Source organism: Marmota flaviventris, chromosome 18 (assembly GCF_047511675.1).
Source record: "Marmota flaviventris isolate mMarFla1 chromosome 18, mMarFla1.hap1, whole genome shotgun sequence".
In the NCBI taxonomy this organism is placed as follows: domain Eukaryota; kingdom Metazoa; phylum Chordata; class Mammalia; order Rodentia; family Sciuridae; genus Marmota; species Marmota flaviventris.
This window is the reverse complement of record NC_092515.1, coordinates 57780186-57793858: the sequence shown is the minus strand read 5'-3', so window position 1 is coordinate 57793858 and position 13673 is coordinate 57780186. Positions and strand designations below refer to the sequence as shown.

General features: G+C 54.6%; 1 protein-coding gene across 1 annotated transcript in view; it reads right to left on the bottom strand.

Annotated features, from left to right (window-relative positions):
• Window positions 1–13673, bottom strand: part of Plcg2 (phospholipase C gamma 2) — a 124246-nt gene that overhangs the window by 74955 nt on the left and 35618 nt on the right. The window contains exons 3-4 of the mRNA XM_027933125.2: window positions 3190–3333; window positions 26–119 (exon numbers count right to left, since the gene is read on the bottom strand). Of these exons, the coding sequence (XP_027788926.1) occupies window positions 26–119; window positions 3190–3333 (238 nt within the window). The remainder of the gene's footprint in view (window positions 1–25; window positions 120–3189; window positions 3334–13673) is intronic.

Sequence of the window (13673 nt, the reverse complement as noted above, 5' to 3'; positions counted from 1 at the left end):
GGACAGAGACAGGTAAGCCAGGCACCTCTCGATGATGGTGGGGGTGGACGCACTCATCGCTTCTTGGTGCAAGATCTTCAAGCCAGAGAGCCACTTCATGGCGTCCTCCCTAGAGTCAGCTGGAGAGGGGGACAGCACAGAAGCATTGTTAATCACTGGGAGACTCTGCCTGGAGCCCCAACCCCAGCAGAGTTACAGACCAGGGGGATGGGAGAGAGCTGCGCTGTCTTCCAGGTTGGCAGGACACCAGGGGCGTCTCCTTCACACCGTCACCGTCCTGGGGCCTGCTCCTGACTGAGACGAGGCTGCACTGGAGATGGGCCTCCTCCCCCAGGCGGCAGGGGGGCTCCCCATACCACCTGGACCTGGCCGAGAGTGGCAGTGACTACCACAGAGGCCACTGCTGAACACAGCTGGTGCTATTCTGTGAGCCCCCCTGTATCTGCCTCCTCTTGAACAACGAGCCCATAAGGGACGCGCCATCACTACCCCAGCGTGGAAAAACCGAGTCTAAGGTTTGGTGATGTGTCCAAGGCCACATGGCCCCTAAGTGCCTTGAAGGACTGAAGGTGTGTCCTCCCAGAATTCCTGGGTTGAGGTCCTAATGTGACGGGCCTTGGAGTGGGCATTTGGGGGTGACTAGGCTGAGATAAGGTTATAGGGACGGGTCCTCCACACGGGGATTAGAAGGGAGGACAGACCCAAGCTCCCTCCCTACCAGAGTGCACGCTGAGAAAGGCCACGTGAACACAAAGAGAAGGCGACCATCAACCAGCCAAAGGGGACGTCACCAGAACCCACCAGGCCAGCGGTATGACCTCGGACTTCCCGGGCTCCAGACTGTGAGCCACCCACCCAGTCTGTGGCATTCTGCTACAGCAGCCAGGGCAGACTGGGACCTGCAGCCCACCCTAACCCTAACCCTAATGGCACCCAACTCTGTGGATAACAAGCTGAGGATCCTGAACTCCAAGCCAGGGGTGCTCAGACCCAGCTTCAGAGAATCACTTGGGTGGCCTTCCAAAATCCCAGGGCCTAGGCCCCACCCGGAGATACTACTTCAGAAGGGAGGGTGGGCAACTCTCCCGGGGGTGCTAGTGGGAACACAGGCTGAGGTCTCAGGGCCTCTATCACAATAACGAATTACCACAAATCCAGCGGGTTAAAGTAACATGGAGGTATCCCTTTCCATTATGGAGGTCAAGTCCCCAACAGGTTGGCAGGGCCACACTCCTGCTGGGAGCCCTTGGGAAGGACCCATCTCCTTTCCTCTGGGGGCTGCCTGCACTCCTTGGCTGGGTCCAGCACCACTCTGACCTCTGCGGCTGAACCTCTTCCCTCCTGTGATTACACAGGGTCCTGGCTAACCTGGGATCACCTCCCCATGGAGACCTTAACTCAGTCACATCTGCAAAGTCCCCCCCTCAGATGAAGCATGCATAGGCCGCAGGCATTAGGACGCCTACATCTGGGAAGCCATCATTCAGCCTCCGCAATGGAGGGCCTCTGGCTCAGGGCGTTAACTTCTTGTTTTGTCTCATCGAAGTTTTTTGCTTTTAGCCCAGGGTGGTGAATCAGAAGCAGGGCCAGGGAGATGTGCGCCACAATCCCGGCGCCCTCCATACACATTTCCTGTTTCCAAGGAGGCTGGCGGGAGGGGAGGTAGCACCCTGGACAGAGGGAAGCAGCAACAGGTGGCGCACAGAGCTTGACCTCTCTGCAAGAGGAGGCCGGTCTCTCCAGTCCATGACACCACGGCAGGGTTGTCCATGACACCATGGCAGGGCTGCCATGGGCAGGCCACCTCACTGGCTTGAGCCCCCGAGCCCTCAGGAGCAGGGAGCCGCACCGCGACACTTGCCATCTACTCAGCACGTGCAGAGCACCGGCACCTGGTTCCTCTGCCAGGAGCACCCCAAGACCTCCACTCTCACTCCTTCCCCAGGATGAGAGGAAGCCAGGGCTCAGAAGGGCAAAGTGTCCCAGCGAGTGAACCAAGGTCATGAATTCAGGGCTCTAGAAGGAACTCATGCCAAAGCTTGGTATGCACTCAGCCCGCATGTGGGGCTCCGCGGGTGTGGGGCTCCGTGGCCGGCTGTGAAGGCCCATGTCAAGGGGCCCCTTTCTTCTGCGCCCTCCCCTGCCCTCCACACACCACCAATCGAGTGCTCCCCGTTTCCGGCCTACTACCCCTGCTCAGGCTCCGGCTCAGGCCATGCCTCCTACCTGGACCGCCCTCCCTCTTTCCTTTTAACTCCTAGCAAACCGGCCTTAAAACCCAGTTCAGAAGTCACTTTGCAAAGCCTTCCTGGGTCTAGGCACCCCGTTTTCCTGCTGCAGGGCACTGCTGTGGACTGCAGCTCTCGTGACGGTGTGCTATAACTTCCTGTCCCCACAGCCCTCTCTCCAGGCAGACTGTGAGCTCTGTGACAGCAGCAGCTGGGTCTTTCCTCTTTTCGCCCCACTGACATCTCTCTCAGAGCAAGTGCACACAAGACGCTAGACAGGAGCCATCAGTAAGGGCTGGCCAACCCTAACCGGATGTCCCACACTGCTAGGCTGTCACGGTCCCCCTTGGTCTACTTGAGCAGGATTTATTTTCTCTCCCCTCAGTCACGGCTGTACATACACTGAGGCTGGACCTTAAGCAACCACAGCTTCAGCCCTGTAAAGAGCCCACCCTCTCCATCTGCTCTCAGAAGACCAGAGGGGGCTCTTCTGCTTTGTGATGATGCACAGGGATGACCAGAAACCTCACGTTCGGATATGTGTATCTGTGTGTGCATGCACGTGTAGTGTGTGTTTGTATGCACACGCATGCAAACCTCAGCTCCTTCAGATCAGTACCAAGTTTTCTGTGCAGGAGCTCTGGTAGAAAGCAAGGTGCCTGCCTGTGGCAATCACATTAACCACCATTTATTTGACTCTCAACATGAGCCAGGCTGACACTTAAACTCCTCACAGCATCCCATGATGCAGGCATGATTGTTCTTTCCATTTCACAGCTGAACAGTTGCGGCTCAGAGTGGTTATGTAGCTTGCCCAAAGACACACAGTAGGGCTGGGATTTAAAACCATGATGCTCCAAAGGCATGTTAGTGGGTAAGGATGAGCATCCGCTACCAGAGAACTTCCTCAGATGGAAACTGTGGCTCAGCAAGGGAGAAAAGCACACAAAATGACACCCACCTGCCAAACTGAGTGTGCTGAGGACAAACTGGGTGCCGTACAGGATGGTGAAGCAGCAGTCTTCCTTCTGGCGGACCGCTTTCGCACGCTCGAAATCCTTGGAGTTCTTCCCCGGGCGGATCTCCTTGATCTCCATGATGTCCACTGAGGAAATAAGCACGGGCCAATCAGAAGCAGCCCACCCCTCCTGATCAAAGCTACAGGGCCAGGACAGCCACGGGGCCCAAGGGAGACTCCCTGGCCCTCATAGGATGACCACTGAATGATGGACCAGTCCAAACAGCAGGCCGGACTAGTCCCTTCCTTCCCTTTCTCTGTCCAAAAACAAAGCAAAACAAAACTCCCCCCTTCCTGGGTCAGACCTGTTCCCTGTGCTGGCTCACCCCTTCCCCCTCTGCCTTCAACCACCAGGTAAAGGGGGAGCAGGAGTCCTGGGAACCCCCAGGTTGGCCGTTGACTGGCTCAGTGACTGGCCCCAGGACAAGTCATGGCCCCAGCTGGGCCCTTAAGCCTTCTCCTGGGACACACCTGGCCAGGACCATTTATGAAGAGGTTTCAGAGCTGCCGCCAGGCTGGCCCCGAGTTGGGGTAGCGGCACCCTGTTGCCAGCCACATGGAAAGAGATATCAAGCCCCGTCACACCACCAAGTCGGACTGCTCCCAGTCAGGCTCTGAGGCAGCTCCGCCCTGGGAGGTGCCACTTACGACAACCAATAAAGTCAGCGCAGGTTAGTTGGAGACAAGTTTCTGTCACTTAACAACCAAAAAGCTGCTTCCTACACCTCAGTTGGCACATGGGACAGAGAAACAGGAAAGGCAGGGATTCCCAGATGGGGGTGAGGAAGGCAGGATCAGCTCTGCGCCCAGAGGAGGCAGGCTTGGGGAGGAGGAGGCTGGCTTAGGGAGGAGGAGGCTGGCTTGGGGAGGAGGAGGCAGGCTTGGGGAGGAGGAGGCAGGCTTGGGGAGGAGGAGGCTGGCTTGGGGAGGAGGAGGCAGGCTTGGGGAGGAGGAGGCTGGGTAGATCTGACAGGGGGGAAAGCTCATTTTATGTTTTGTCTGTTAGTTAACAGAAGAACTGCATACATTTGTCACAGAGAAGGTGATGTTTGAAACGGGTATACACTGGGCAATGGCTCCACGGAGCTGATTAGCCTATGCATTACCTCCCAGACCTACTCTCTGCAATTTCCAAAAGGAAATGCCTCATCAAGGGGCTGCAGCCACCATGTTGCCCAACAAGAAAGGGCCCTTCGGAGTCAGATCTGAAGCAGCAGGAAAGACTCGGGCCATTCTCAGGTGACAGGCCGGCGGGATGAGAGGACAGCCTCTGCCTTCTCACCCGGGTCTGTTCAGCTGACCACGGTCATGACAGAGGAGGAGACTGTCAGCACAGCGCTTGCTCTGGACCCCAGGTGTATCTGTCACACGCGGCTGCTCCTGTGATCACTCCATGGGACCATGCACTACAACACCACGGAAGGAAACACCAGACCAAGGTGCTGAAAGCCGCGGGGGTGCACGGCTTAGTCAGCGGTACCGTCCCAGCGACGACACCCTGGTTGTCATCACATTAGGAAACACGCCGTAACTGGGAATCCTGGAGGAACCGGGCACAGAAATGCCACTATTTTTGCCACAGCCACATGAGTCTAAAACAATTTCAAAACAAAAGGTTTTAGAAATCATTTGTCAATTATGGGTGGCCCCACTGTGGTCAGCAGAGCACGCCCCCCTTCTTCACCCAACACAGACACCCACGGGCTTCCGATCTTGGCTCTTTATCTGTTCCTCAAAAATAAATCCATTCCCTGCGCTGGAGTTGGTGACTTTCTAGGGGAAATCCGCCTTCCTGACGCGCCTGCCTTTGCAGTTACCTAAAACCTTTAATGGCATGAAGGTTCGTTCACAAAAACAGCTGTCACCCACCCAGTTAACTGACAGGCAAGAGTCCAGTGACTTAAGTAATGAACTTTTTTTTTCCCCTTGGTACTGAGGATTGAACCCAGAGATGCTCTACCCCTGAGCGACAGCCCCAGCCCTCTGTATCTGGAGAGTCTTGTTAAGTGGTCGAGCTGGCCTCGAACTTGAGATCCTCCTGCTGGGATGACAGGTGTGCGCCATCACGGCCCGGCTCTTTAATTTCCTATCTAGTCTAACTTTTCTCTTTCCCCACAAAATGTCTCTTGAAGGGAATCTGAGCTTTTCACCTTGCATAAGAATAATACAAAAATTGACACACGTACATGAAACTAAGGAAAAATGTCCAAACGATGTAACACTGTCTTCCCACCATCACCAAGTCTAATTCTACTTCCAAAATTGCTCTGAAGCTGTCAAATTCTTTCCATTTCCATGACCAACCCTACAACCCAAGCTGTCATCATAGGCAACCAAGCTGCTCTGTCCCCCGAAGAGCCTCCTGACACACCACCTTCAGCAAAGCCCATCACCAGAGCCATCTCTATGACAGGCCCATGCTGTTCCTGGCATCAGCCTTCCAGTGGTGTCCCGTTGATTCTTAGGACTAGGAACCACAGGCTTTTATGGACACCACCCTCAGCCTGGCCCACTCCCCATGCTCCAGCTACAATTCTCACTCCTACCACAGGGCATTAGCATGTGCTGCCAGCTCACCCAGGAATGGTTCTTAATCCCATTAGCTCCAAGTTGTCCCGCCCAATGTGAGGTCGGTTGCCACTGAACTCGGACAACCTCCCATTGCCTGCCGAGATACATACCAGGCACTGCTCCTCCCCTTCACCCACAGCACTGAACAGGCCAGAGCTTATCCAAGGGAATCTGTGCATCGATAGCCCTGTGTCCCCAACCCCACCCCAGCATGGAGGCTGCACACGGTGGGCCCAGTAAGAGCTGTTAAAAGAGAAGAGAGAGAGGGGACAGAGAGGAAGAACAAAGGAGAGAGGAAGTAACAGGGCAAAGAGGGGCAGAGGGATCAGACTGGCACAGAGAAGGACAAGCCACTGGGCAAGGAAGGGGAGACAGCACAGCCCCCAAAGAAGGATGAGAGACGAAAACACATGAGGAAAAGGAAATGCAGGCGGCCACCCTGAAGGCTCCTCTGTCAAAGACCCGTGGAGGTGACTGTGCGAGTCTGTCTCTGGGTTCCTGGAGGGTGGCATGCCTACAGGGGGTGTGGGAGCCCTACCCTCCTTCCAGCACCCCTTGCCCCGTGCACCTCTCCCAGCTGGCTGCTCGTCTGAAATGTTCTTTACAATAAACCAGTAAAAAGAAAAAAGTACCCCCTGGTTTGTGAGCCGCTGTAGCATCTGAAGAAGGGTCAGGGGAACCGTGATGTGCAGCTGGTCAGTCAGAGGCACTGGTCACAGCCTGGGGCTGGAGAGGTGGGGGTGGTCTCATGGGACTCTGCCCTTAACCCATGGGATCTGACACTACCTCCACATAAACAGCACCAGAACTGAACCGAATCAGAAAACACCAGCCAGCATCCCATCAGAAAGGCGGGCTTGACATGAGGGAGAAAACTCTACGTGTCTGGAGTCGGGAGCCCTGAGCCCCGAGTGGAGAAGAGACAGAGGAAAAAGCACACAGGCTCTTCCCTTCTCAGAGTGAGGCATTTCCTGCTGTCCCGAGTTTCTGAGATTGAGAAAGAAACGCATCTGGTTTTTCCCGTATTCTATCAGGTTGCAACTGGGACTGTCTGGACCTCCGGATCAAGCCAGGAAGAACTGGTCCCTGGCAGCACCGGCTTCCTATCCATGAACATGGGCTGTCTTCACCTTAATCATGAGCCCTGAGCCAGACAGCGTGCTGGATGTACTTAACCTGCCCGCAATGTCTTAGGCACACCTGCCTCATCCTGGAGAATAAAATCAAGGTTCAGAGGAAAACTTACCAAGCTTCCTACATGACCAACGATGCCTTTCTAACACTTTGCAAATGGTTGCAGGATGGTTCCCTGGAAGCTGAGCCACAGTCGGGGATCCCTGCTCAAGTGATGACTGGAGTTCTAGAGCGTGAACCACACCAGAGAAGTGGTCCACCTGGAGGCAGGGAGGCAGGCCTCTTGTCCTCCCTGCTAGGCGGTCACTGACCTGCAAGTACTATCACTAGCAAGCCCTGGGGGGCTCATTAGCATCTTTGTTGACACACCCAGCACCAATCCTGGAGCACACAGGCACACCTCACCAGAAAATGATCCTCCCAGCCACAAGGCACAGAGCAGCAAGGACCAGGATAATCCAAGCCACTGTTCTGACCTCGAGTTGGTGACTAGGCAGAGGGACTCTGGGTCCACCCAGCCCACCTGGGGCTTCAAGCAGTAGCTTCACTCCTCAGTGCCTCCTTTTCCTCGTGTGAACACCAGGAGCAACAGTGCTCACACTCACTGCTTCTGTGAGGATCAAGTGAGTGTGGCCATGTGTGTGTGCATGTGTTTGCCAATGAAAGTAAGGCCGACAGTTTTAACTGACGATATAGAAGCTTCTATCACCTGTCACCTATTCTAAGATTATTAATGTAACTGGACACTTTGAAGTCCCAAGGAAGAACCCAGTGTCTCTAATTCACCTGTGTGAAAACTGAGGCAGAGATCCTTATGTTGGTAACATGGAAAAAACCATGACAACTTCTGTTACTAGGACGTGCTCATCTCTCTGCGAGTCCACACACACGTGTGCATGTGTACACTGCACGGCGTGCCAACACCATCCTCGCTAGCTGAGCATGCACTAGAACTTGGAAAAACCTTCTCCCCAAATGCACCATCCAGATCTCAGAACTGCTACTGAGGCTCCCGGGCAGTCTCCAGAGAAGGTGTGCATCGGCCTGCGAAGGACAGGACAGGAGCAAGCCCACGCTCTAGAGGTCGAGGGTCGTTGTGCATCAAACTTGGTGTCCCAAACACTCTGCTGGGTCCTTTTCAAGTCCTAGCCCTTCTGACACACCTGGTACCAACCAAGGTCCCATCTAAATGACATCTTTAGTATTTTTAACAGATTATTTCATTGCTAGTCTCATTACTGTACAAGGTAGTTTGAGGGTTAAAAAAAAAAAACAGTAATTCAGAACAATTCCTGTATAGTAAATATTTTTTGTAAATATGCCCAGTAATTGGTTTATTAGAAAATCAAATACCTAGGTATCTATTATTGTAGATACTTTGTATTCATGAAAAAAAAAATGGGTGGGCTGCTTTTGGTACCTAGAGCAGCGAGCAAGGCTGAGGAAGCAGGTGGGTGCTGAGGTGTGGGTCACCCGCAGCGTCTGTACCCACTGGATATGATGGAGTGAGCTGCTATCCAAAAAAGTAGCTCTCCGACATGCTTCCAGGCACATGAGCTCAGCTGGGGAGGAATACCCGTTCGTACACTGCACCTGTCTGTGTGATGGGAAGAGGTGCCAGGAGATTCCCAAAAATGGGCATCACTGGGGGAAGGATGACGGGCCAGGACGGACGACATGGTCGGCCCTGGCTGGATGTCTTGCCAACAGCACAGTCATTAAAGCGACTGACATTATTTCAAAGTCAGCTACGGTTGGCTGGCAAAGCTCAGACCGTGCGTTCTTGTGTGGTGGGGCTCAGCCGCCGGGCTTCCTGCTTGAAGAAGCAAGATAACTCGGCCACAAACCAGGCCTGTCTCTGCTCGCCCCACCTCCTTCCCAGCACGGCCTTGGGTCTTCCCCGTCCCGCCACCTCCCCACCACAGCTTCTGGAGCTAGCCAGCCCCTCTTCCTGCCCTCCAACCCATCACCCTCGGGGTTTCCAGCCCCTGGCCATCTCCCCTCTTCCTCTCACTCCCCGCCTCACCCCCCCCCCACACCTGGGCAGGCTGGGCCTGTGACCTTCAGACTCCATTCCCCTTTCTCCTCCCACTCCCTCTGCTCCTCGAGACCCCTGGGGCATGCTGACACCAGGGACGTGGCCCTCCCCCCAGTTCCTATGCCTGTCCTTAGGTGGCACCATCTGCCAACAAACCTGATGAAAATATCAAGATCAAGTGGGGAAAGACAGGCAAGCGACCTGGCGCCCACTTGTCCCCCCACCTCCTGCGACTCCCACATTCAATCAGCCAGACCCTCGAGCTGCTGAGTGCCATGGGTGCCAGGATGAAGCAGACAGAGGTCCCTGCCCTGGCAGAGCTCCAAGGCTGGGAGGGAGCCCAAAGACCTGGGTTCCAACCCGGCAGGTGGACCCAGGTGCGGGTGGCCAAGTGCCTCCTTTCTCTTTCTTTGTGTAAACCAATGAAATACCACAGGGCCAGGCCCTGGGGGCCCTGGGGTCTGACCAGCCTAACTTGGCTCTTAGGATGACCTTCTCTCCCCTCTCAGCAGCCACTCCCTGCCGATGGGTTCACATTAAGTGAAAAGACCAGAGCTGTGGCCCAGCTCAGGCTGCTGTAAAAACCAGGGGTGAGGTCCTTTCACAGTGCAGCATGGACCGAGCGAGAGGCACAGAACGTGGAACTTCAAAGGGCTCCGGGGTCCAACACAGACCAGCAGAAGGAGCCCGGCTCCGGAGAATCTGGCAGACCTGATTCAAAGCCAACTCTTCCTTTCCTGGATGTGCAGTGTGGGTGGGTCCCTGTACCCTGGATCAACCTTCACTTTTTCCATCTGTGAAATGGGGAAATGGCTCACTTCCCACAGGTAGATACTCCACAAAACATCAGCTGTCCTGAGAGTTACAGATGTTAGAAACTGCTATACCCCTGGGGCGGGGGGTGAGGATGCCTTTAACTTCCTATATATATAATTGATGGACGTGAGGACAGCCAGCCTGCTTCCACACGAAGGTAACATTCTGGATAACTCACATCTTTACGTCGTTTGTACTCTAGTGCCTTCTGCTCACACAGAAATATTCCAGGGTCAAGAGTTTGGAGGGACAGTGGGGAAACTGCGGCTCCTCCCCCCAAGGGAGGGGCAGGGAAACTGGTGACTCCAGAGCTAGCACTCAGCTCCTGTTCTGACCCCATCTACACACCAGGCACCCCCTGCCCTGCTACAAGGGCGCTGCCCCCAAGATGCCTGTGGGGTGGACAAGTCAGGGGCCAGGGCTGGACCTAAGCCACGCCCCCTGGGCAGCTCCCTAGCACAGAGCCCACCCACTCCACGCCCTCAGCAGTAGCCTGCGTTTCATTTTCCAGTTGTCTCCACACTCGGGAGATAAAAGAAGAAAGAGCTTTGTGTCCCGGGCTGCCCATTCACCCAGCAGGCACCGTCAAGCACCTCTCCCACATCCCCTGTTGGAGTGTCACTCAGACACGGTGCTCTTCCTTCTGCTGGAAGCCAGAAGAGAACAATCCTGTGCGTGGGGCATGGGAGACAGGTGGCTTGAGGCAGAGCCCACCTCGTCGTGTCTCCATTGCAAGGCATTTTAATACACCTTGGGCAAAACATGCCCCTAGCATCTAGGCTGTGAAATCAAGTTCCCATCCCATACCAAATTAGGTCCTGCGGTAGAGCGCCTGCCGAGCATGCGCAAGACCCTGGGTTCGATGCCCAGCACCACAAAAGAAAAATAAGTGAGTCCATTTTAAAACAAGCATTAGGTATAAAACAGCCCAGGTAGTGCACAGCAGAGCAAAATTTGAAAAGATAATATAGGACGCACTCACTACCTTATACAGCCTGTGAAAATTTAAACTTGTTCTGCTTTAAACCATTGCTGTACATCAAAATTCCTCAGAAAGCCCTTGATATATGAAGACCCCTTCCCCCACAGATGTGGACTGATCCTTTTTTTTGGTTTTGCTGTTTCTGGGTTTCATGGAGCTACAAAGCTCTCAAACGATGTCTCATTTATCAACCTTACAGCTTGCTCTAGCTGCAGGCAGCAGGCACTATTTATCTGTATTTTTCTTGAAATTAATTCACCTTTTTCATTCCAATGGACACATCGTAAGAATGATTTTAGGTCTCTGGCAAAAATAAAACCAGTACCACTCACCATATGTAACAGGAATCACAAAAAGTCAGATCAGTGGAAATAAGACACCGTGTTCAATTCTACCTAGAAACAGGTCTCTAGCCCGGCCAAGGCCTCGGCTCCATGCTCTGAGCTACAAAGGGAGGAAGAGACTGTGGAGAGGAGAAGGGAGCCAAGTCCCCAGGTGAGACTCATGGGTGGAGCAGAAGTCAGAGCAGGGTCCCCTGGAGAGGAGGCTGGTGGGGCCCAGGGACTGTCTAGAGTTGACGGGATGGTCACCAAGGGGCACGCGTGTAAGAACAGCCACTTGCGCTCCATCTGTGCACTTCACCAAGTGTAACAAAGAAATGTTATGTCTTTGATGACAAAAGACGCTGACATTTGAGGAACAGAGGATGGTAGGAACAACTGCAAGGCCTGACCTTACTGTGGTAGAGCACACAGGGCCCTCCGTGTGCCACACAGGTGACGAGATCATACATCACACACACAGGTACAAGGAAAACTGGGGAATCTGTGATATCATACTCTATGGTTCTGCAAGACGTTGACCTGGGGGACGCTAAGTGAAGTCTACTATTCCTACAACCTTATGTGAATCTACAATTATCTAAATTGAAAGGTCAAGGAAAAAATGCTCAGTATCAAGTACACAACAGGTGTTCTTGTCCTGGTCAGAAAGACGGACAGGAACTGAAAAGGAAACCATGCTCCCCGCACTGCCCACGCCCCCAGGCACACCTGGAGATCATGCCAAGCCATGACACCTGATGCACCATCTCTGGGGACCCTGGGGAGATAGGCCTTCACTCCTCCCAGCCGGCCACTCCCAATCCTCCACCAACTCTGGGCTCCACCCTTGCAACAGCCACACTATTTCTAGCTGGGCCAGAAATAGATGCTCTTGCAGCCTCCTGATAAGCCAGGCCTGGAAACCCAAAGGAAGTGCCCACAGGGCCCAGAGCCCAGCCTGGCACTGGGGTCCGTTTCAGAAAGGGTAAAGGTCATGCAGCTACCAAAGAGGCTGGGAACACAATTCCATGAGCGTGAGTCCAGGTATCCTGGGCACCTGCGGAAGTGCCAACCAGGGCTCCCCTCAAGGACGGCCCTTTGCCAAGGCACACCCTGCACTGACCTGGCCCAGCCAGCACCACTGAGCACCTACATCTCATTCTTTGAGCTCATGTTTTGTCTTTTCTGTGTGTTTTTATGTCTTTTTGGAGGAAAAGAAGGATTATAAGAATACTGACATTTATCTCAAATTCTAAAGGTTTGACTGCGATTGAATCCTCCCATGGAAAACACTGGTCCTTGTCCTCCCTCCTGGGACCTCCTGGCACTTGCACACACATGAGGCAGAGATTATTGTCTCCATTCCACAGATGGGGAAAATGAGGCAGAGAGTGTCCAGGACTGTGGGTGACGGATGGAGAGCTCTCAGAGCTGCTGCCATTGCTGTCTGGGGCTTCAGGGTTGTGGCTCCTTCCACGGCTGCTCCAGAGTGAAGGACTGTGGCAGGGACGGCTTGGATGGAAGCAGGGCAAGAGGTCTTCCTGGATGGGGACCCATGGGGGACAAGGCACGGCTCCCCTCTCCAAGGGAGAGTCCCTGGAGCTCCCTGGTTGGGTGCAGAAGGGATATGTTTGCTTGGGCTTCTACAGCTCGTTCGGGACTCTCCTCGTGTGGATGGGGAGAGGCCTTCGTCCATCACAGAAATGGACACTGTACGTGGCTAGTCCTGGCTGCAGTCCGGTTCTGGGCCTGGGTTAGCCCGCAGGGCCAGGGCAGGGCGCTCTGCCCCCCTGGTTTCAGGGTGCTGTTTTTCTCAGCAGAAGGAGGCAGAGGACGATGAGCTTCATGGTGCCCCCTCCTTGGCTTGGGTGTCAGCTCGGCCATATTTGTCTGAGTGACTTAGACAGGCTCCGTGATTTCCACAGCCCTAGGCAGGGGCCATCATTTTCTTGGCCTCCAATCTGAAGAGGAGGAAACGGGCTGAGGGAGGTTGGGTGAGTGGGTTCCGAGCCCTGCCAGTCCATAGAGCCTGTGCGCCCCAGCACCCCGCAGGCTGGCTCCTGGGCCGAGACGCTGAAGCCACCTGACAGCAGCTGTAGAAACAGAGCTGCTCAGAGGTCAGGTTCAGGACAGAAACACCGACTGGGACAGAGAACAGACAGACCAGTCCTTGCTGAGTGCCCAGTGGTACCGGAGCTGACGTCGCCGGCTCCTTCATCTGCACACCAGCGTTGAGAAGGCAGCCTCTCTTCCCAGAGCCGGCTGGGGAGGTGACGTCATTCAGTCAGGGCCACCCAGCTGGGCTTTGATGTCAGAGGCATCAGGGCAGTGAGTGGGGGCATCCGACGTGAGAGGCCTGAAGACAAGGCGAGCCCCGCCACCTCCCCTGCCCCTTCCAGCTCCAGGGAGTCACTCCCACAATGTCCTCTCAGAAACCTTGGGACAGTAGGATAGCTTCTGGCTAAGTGGGACCTTCCCTGAAAGCCAGGTAGGTCTCTCCCAGCAGAGGGATGTCAAGGTGCTCAGGGCTGCCACTGCCAAGGCCACCCACTTGGTGAGTGGG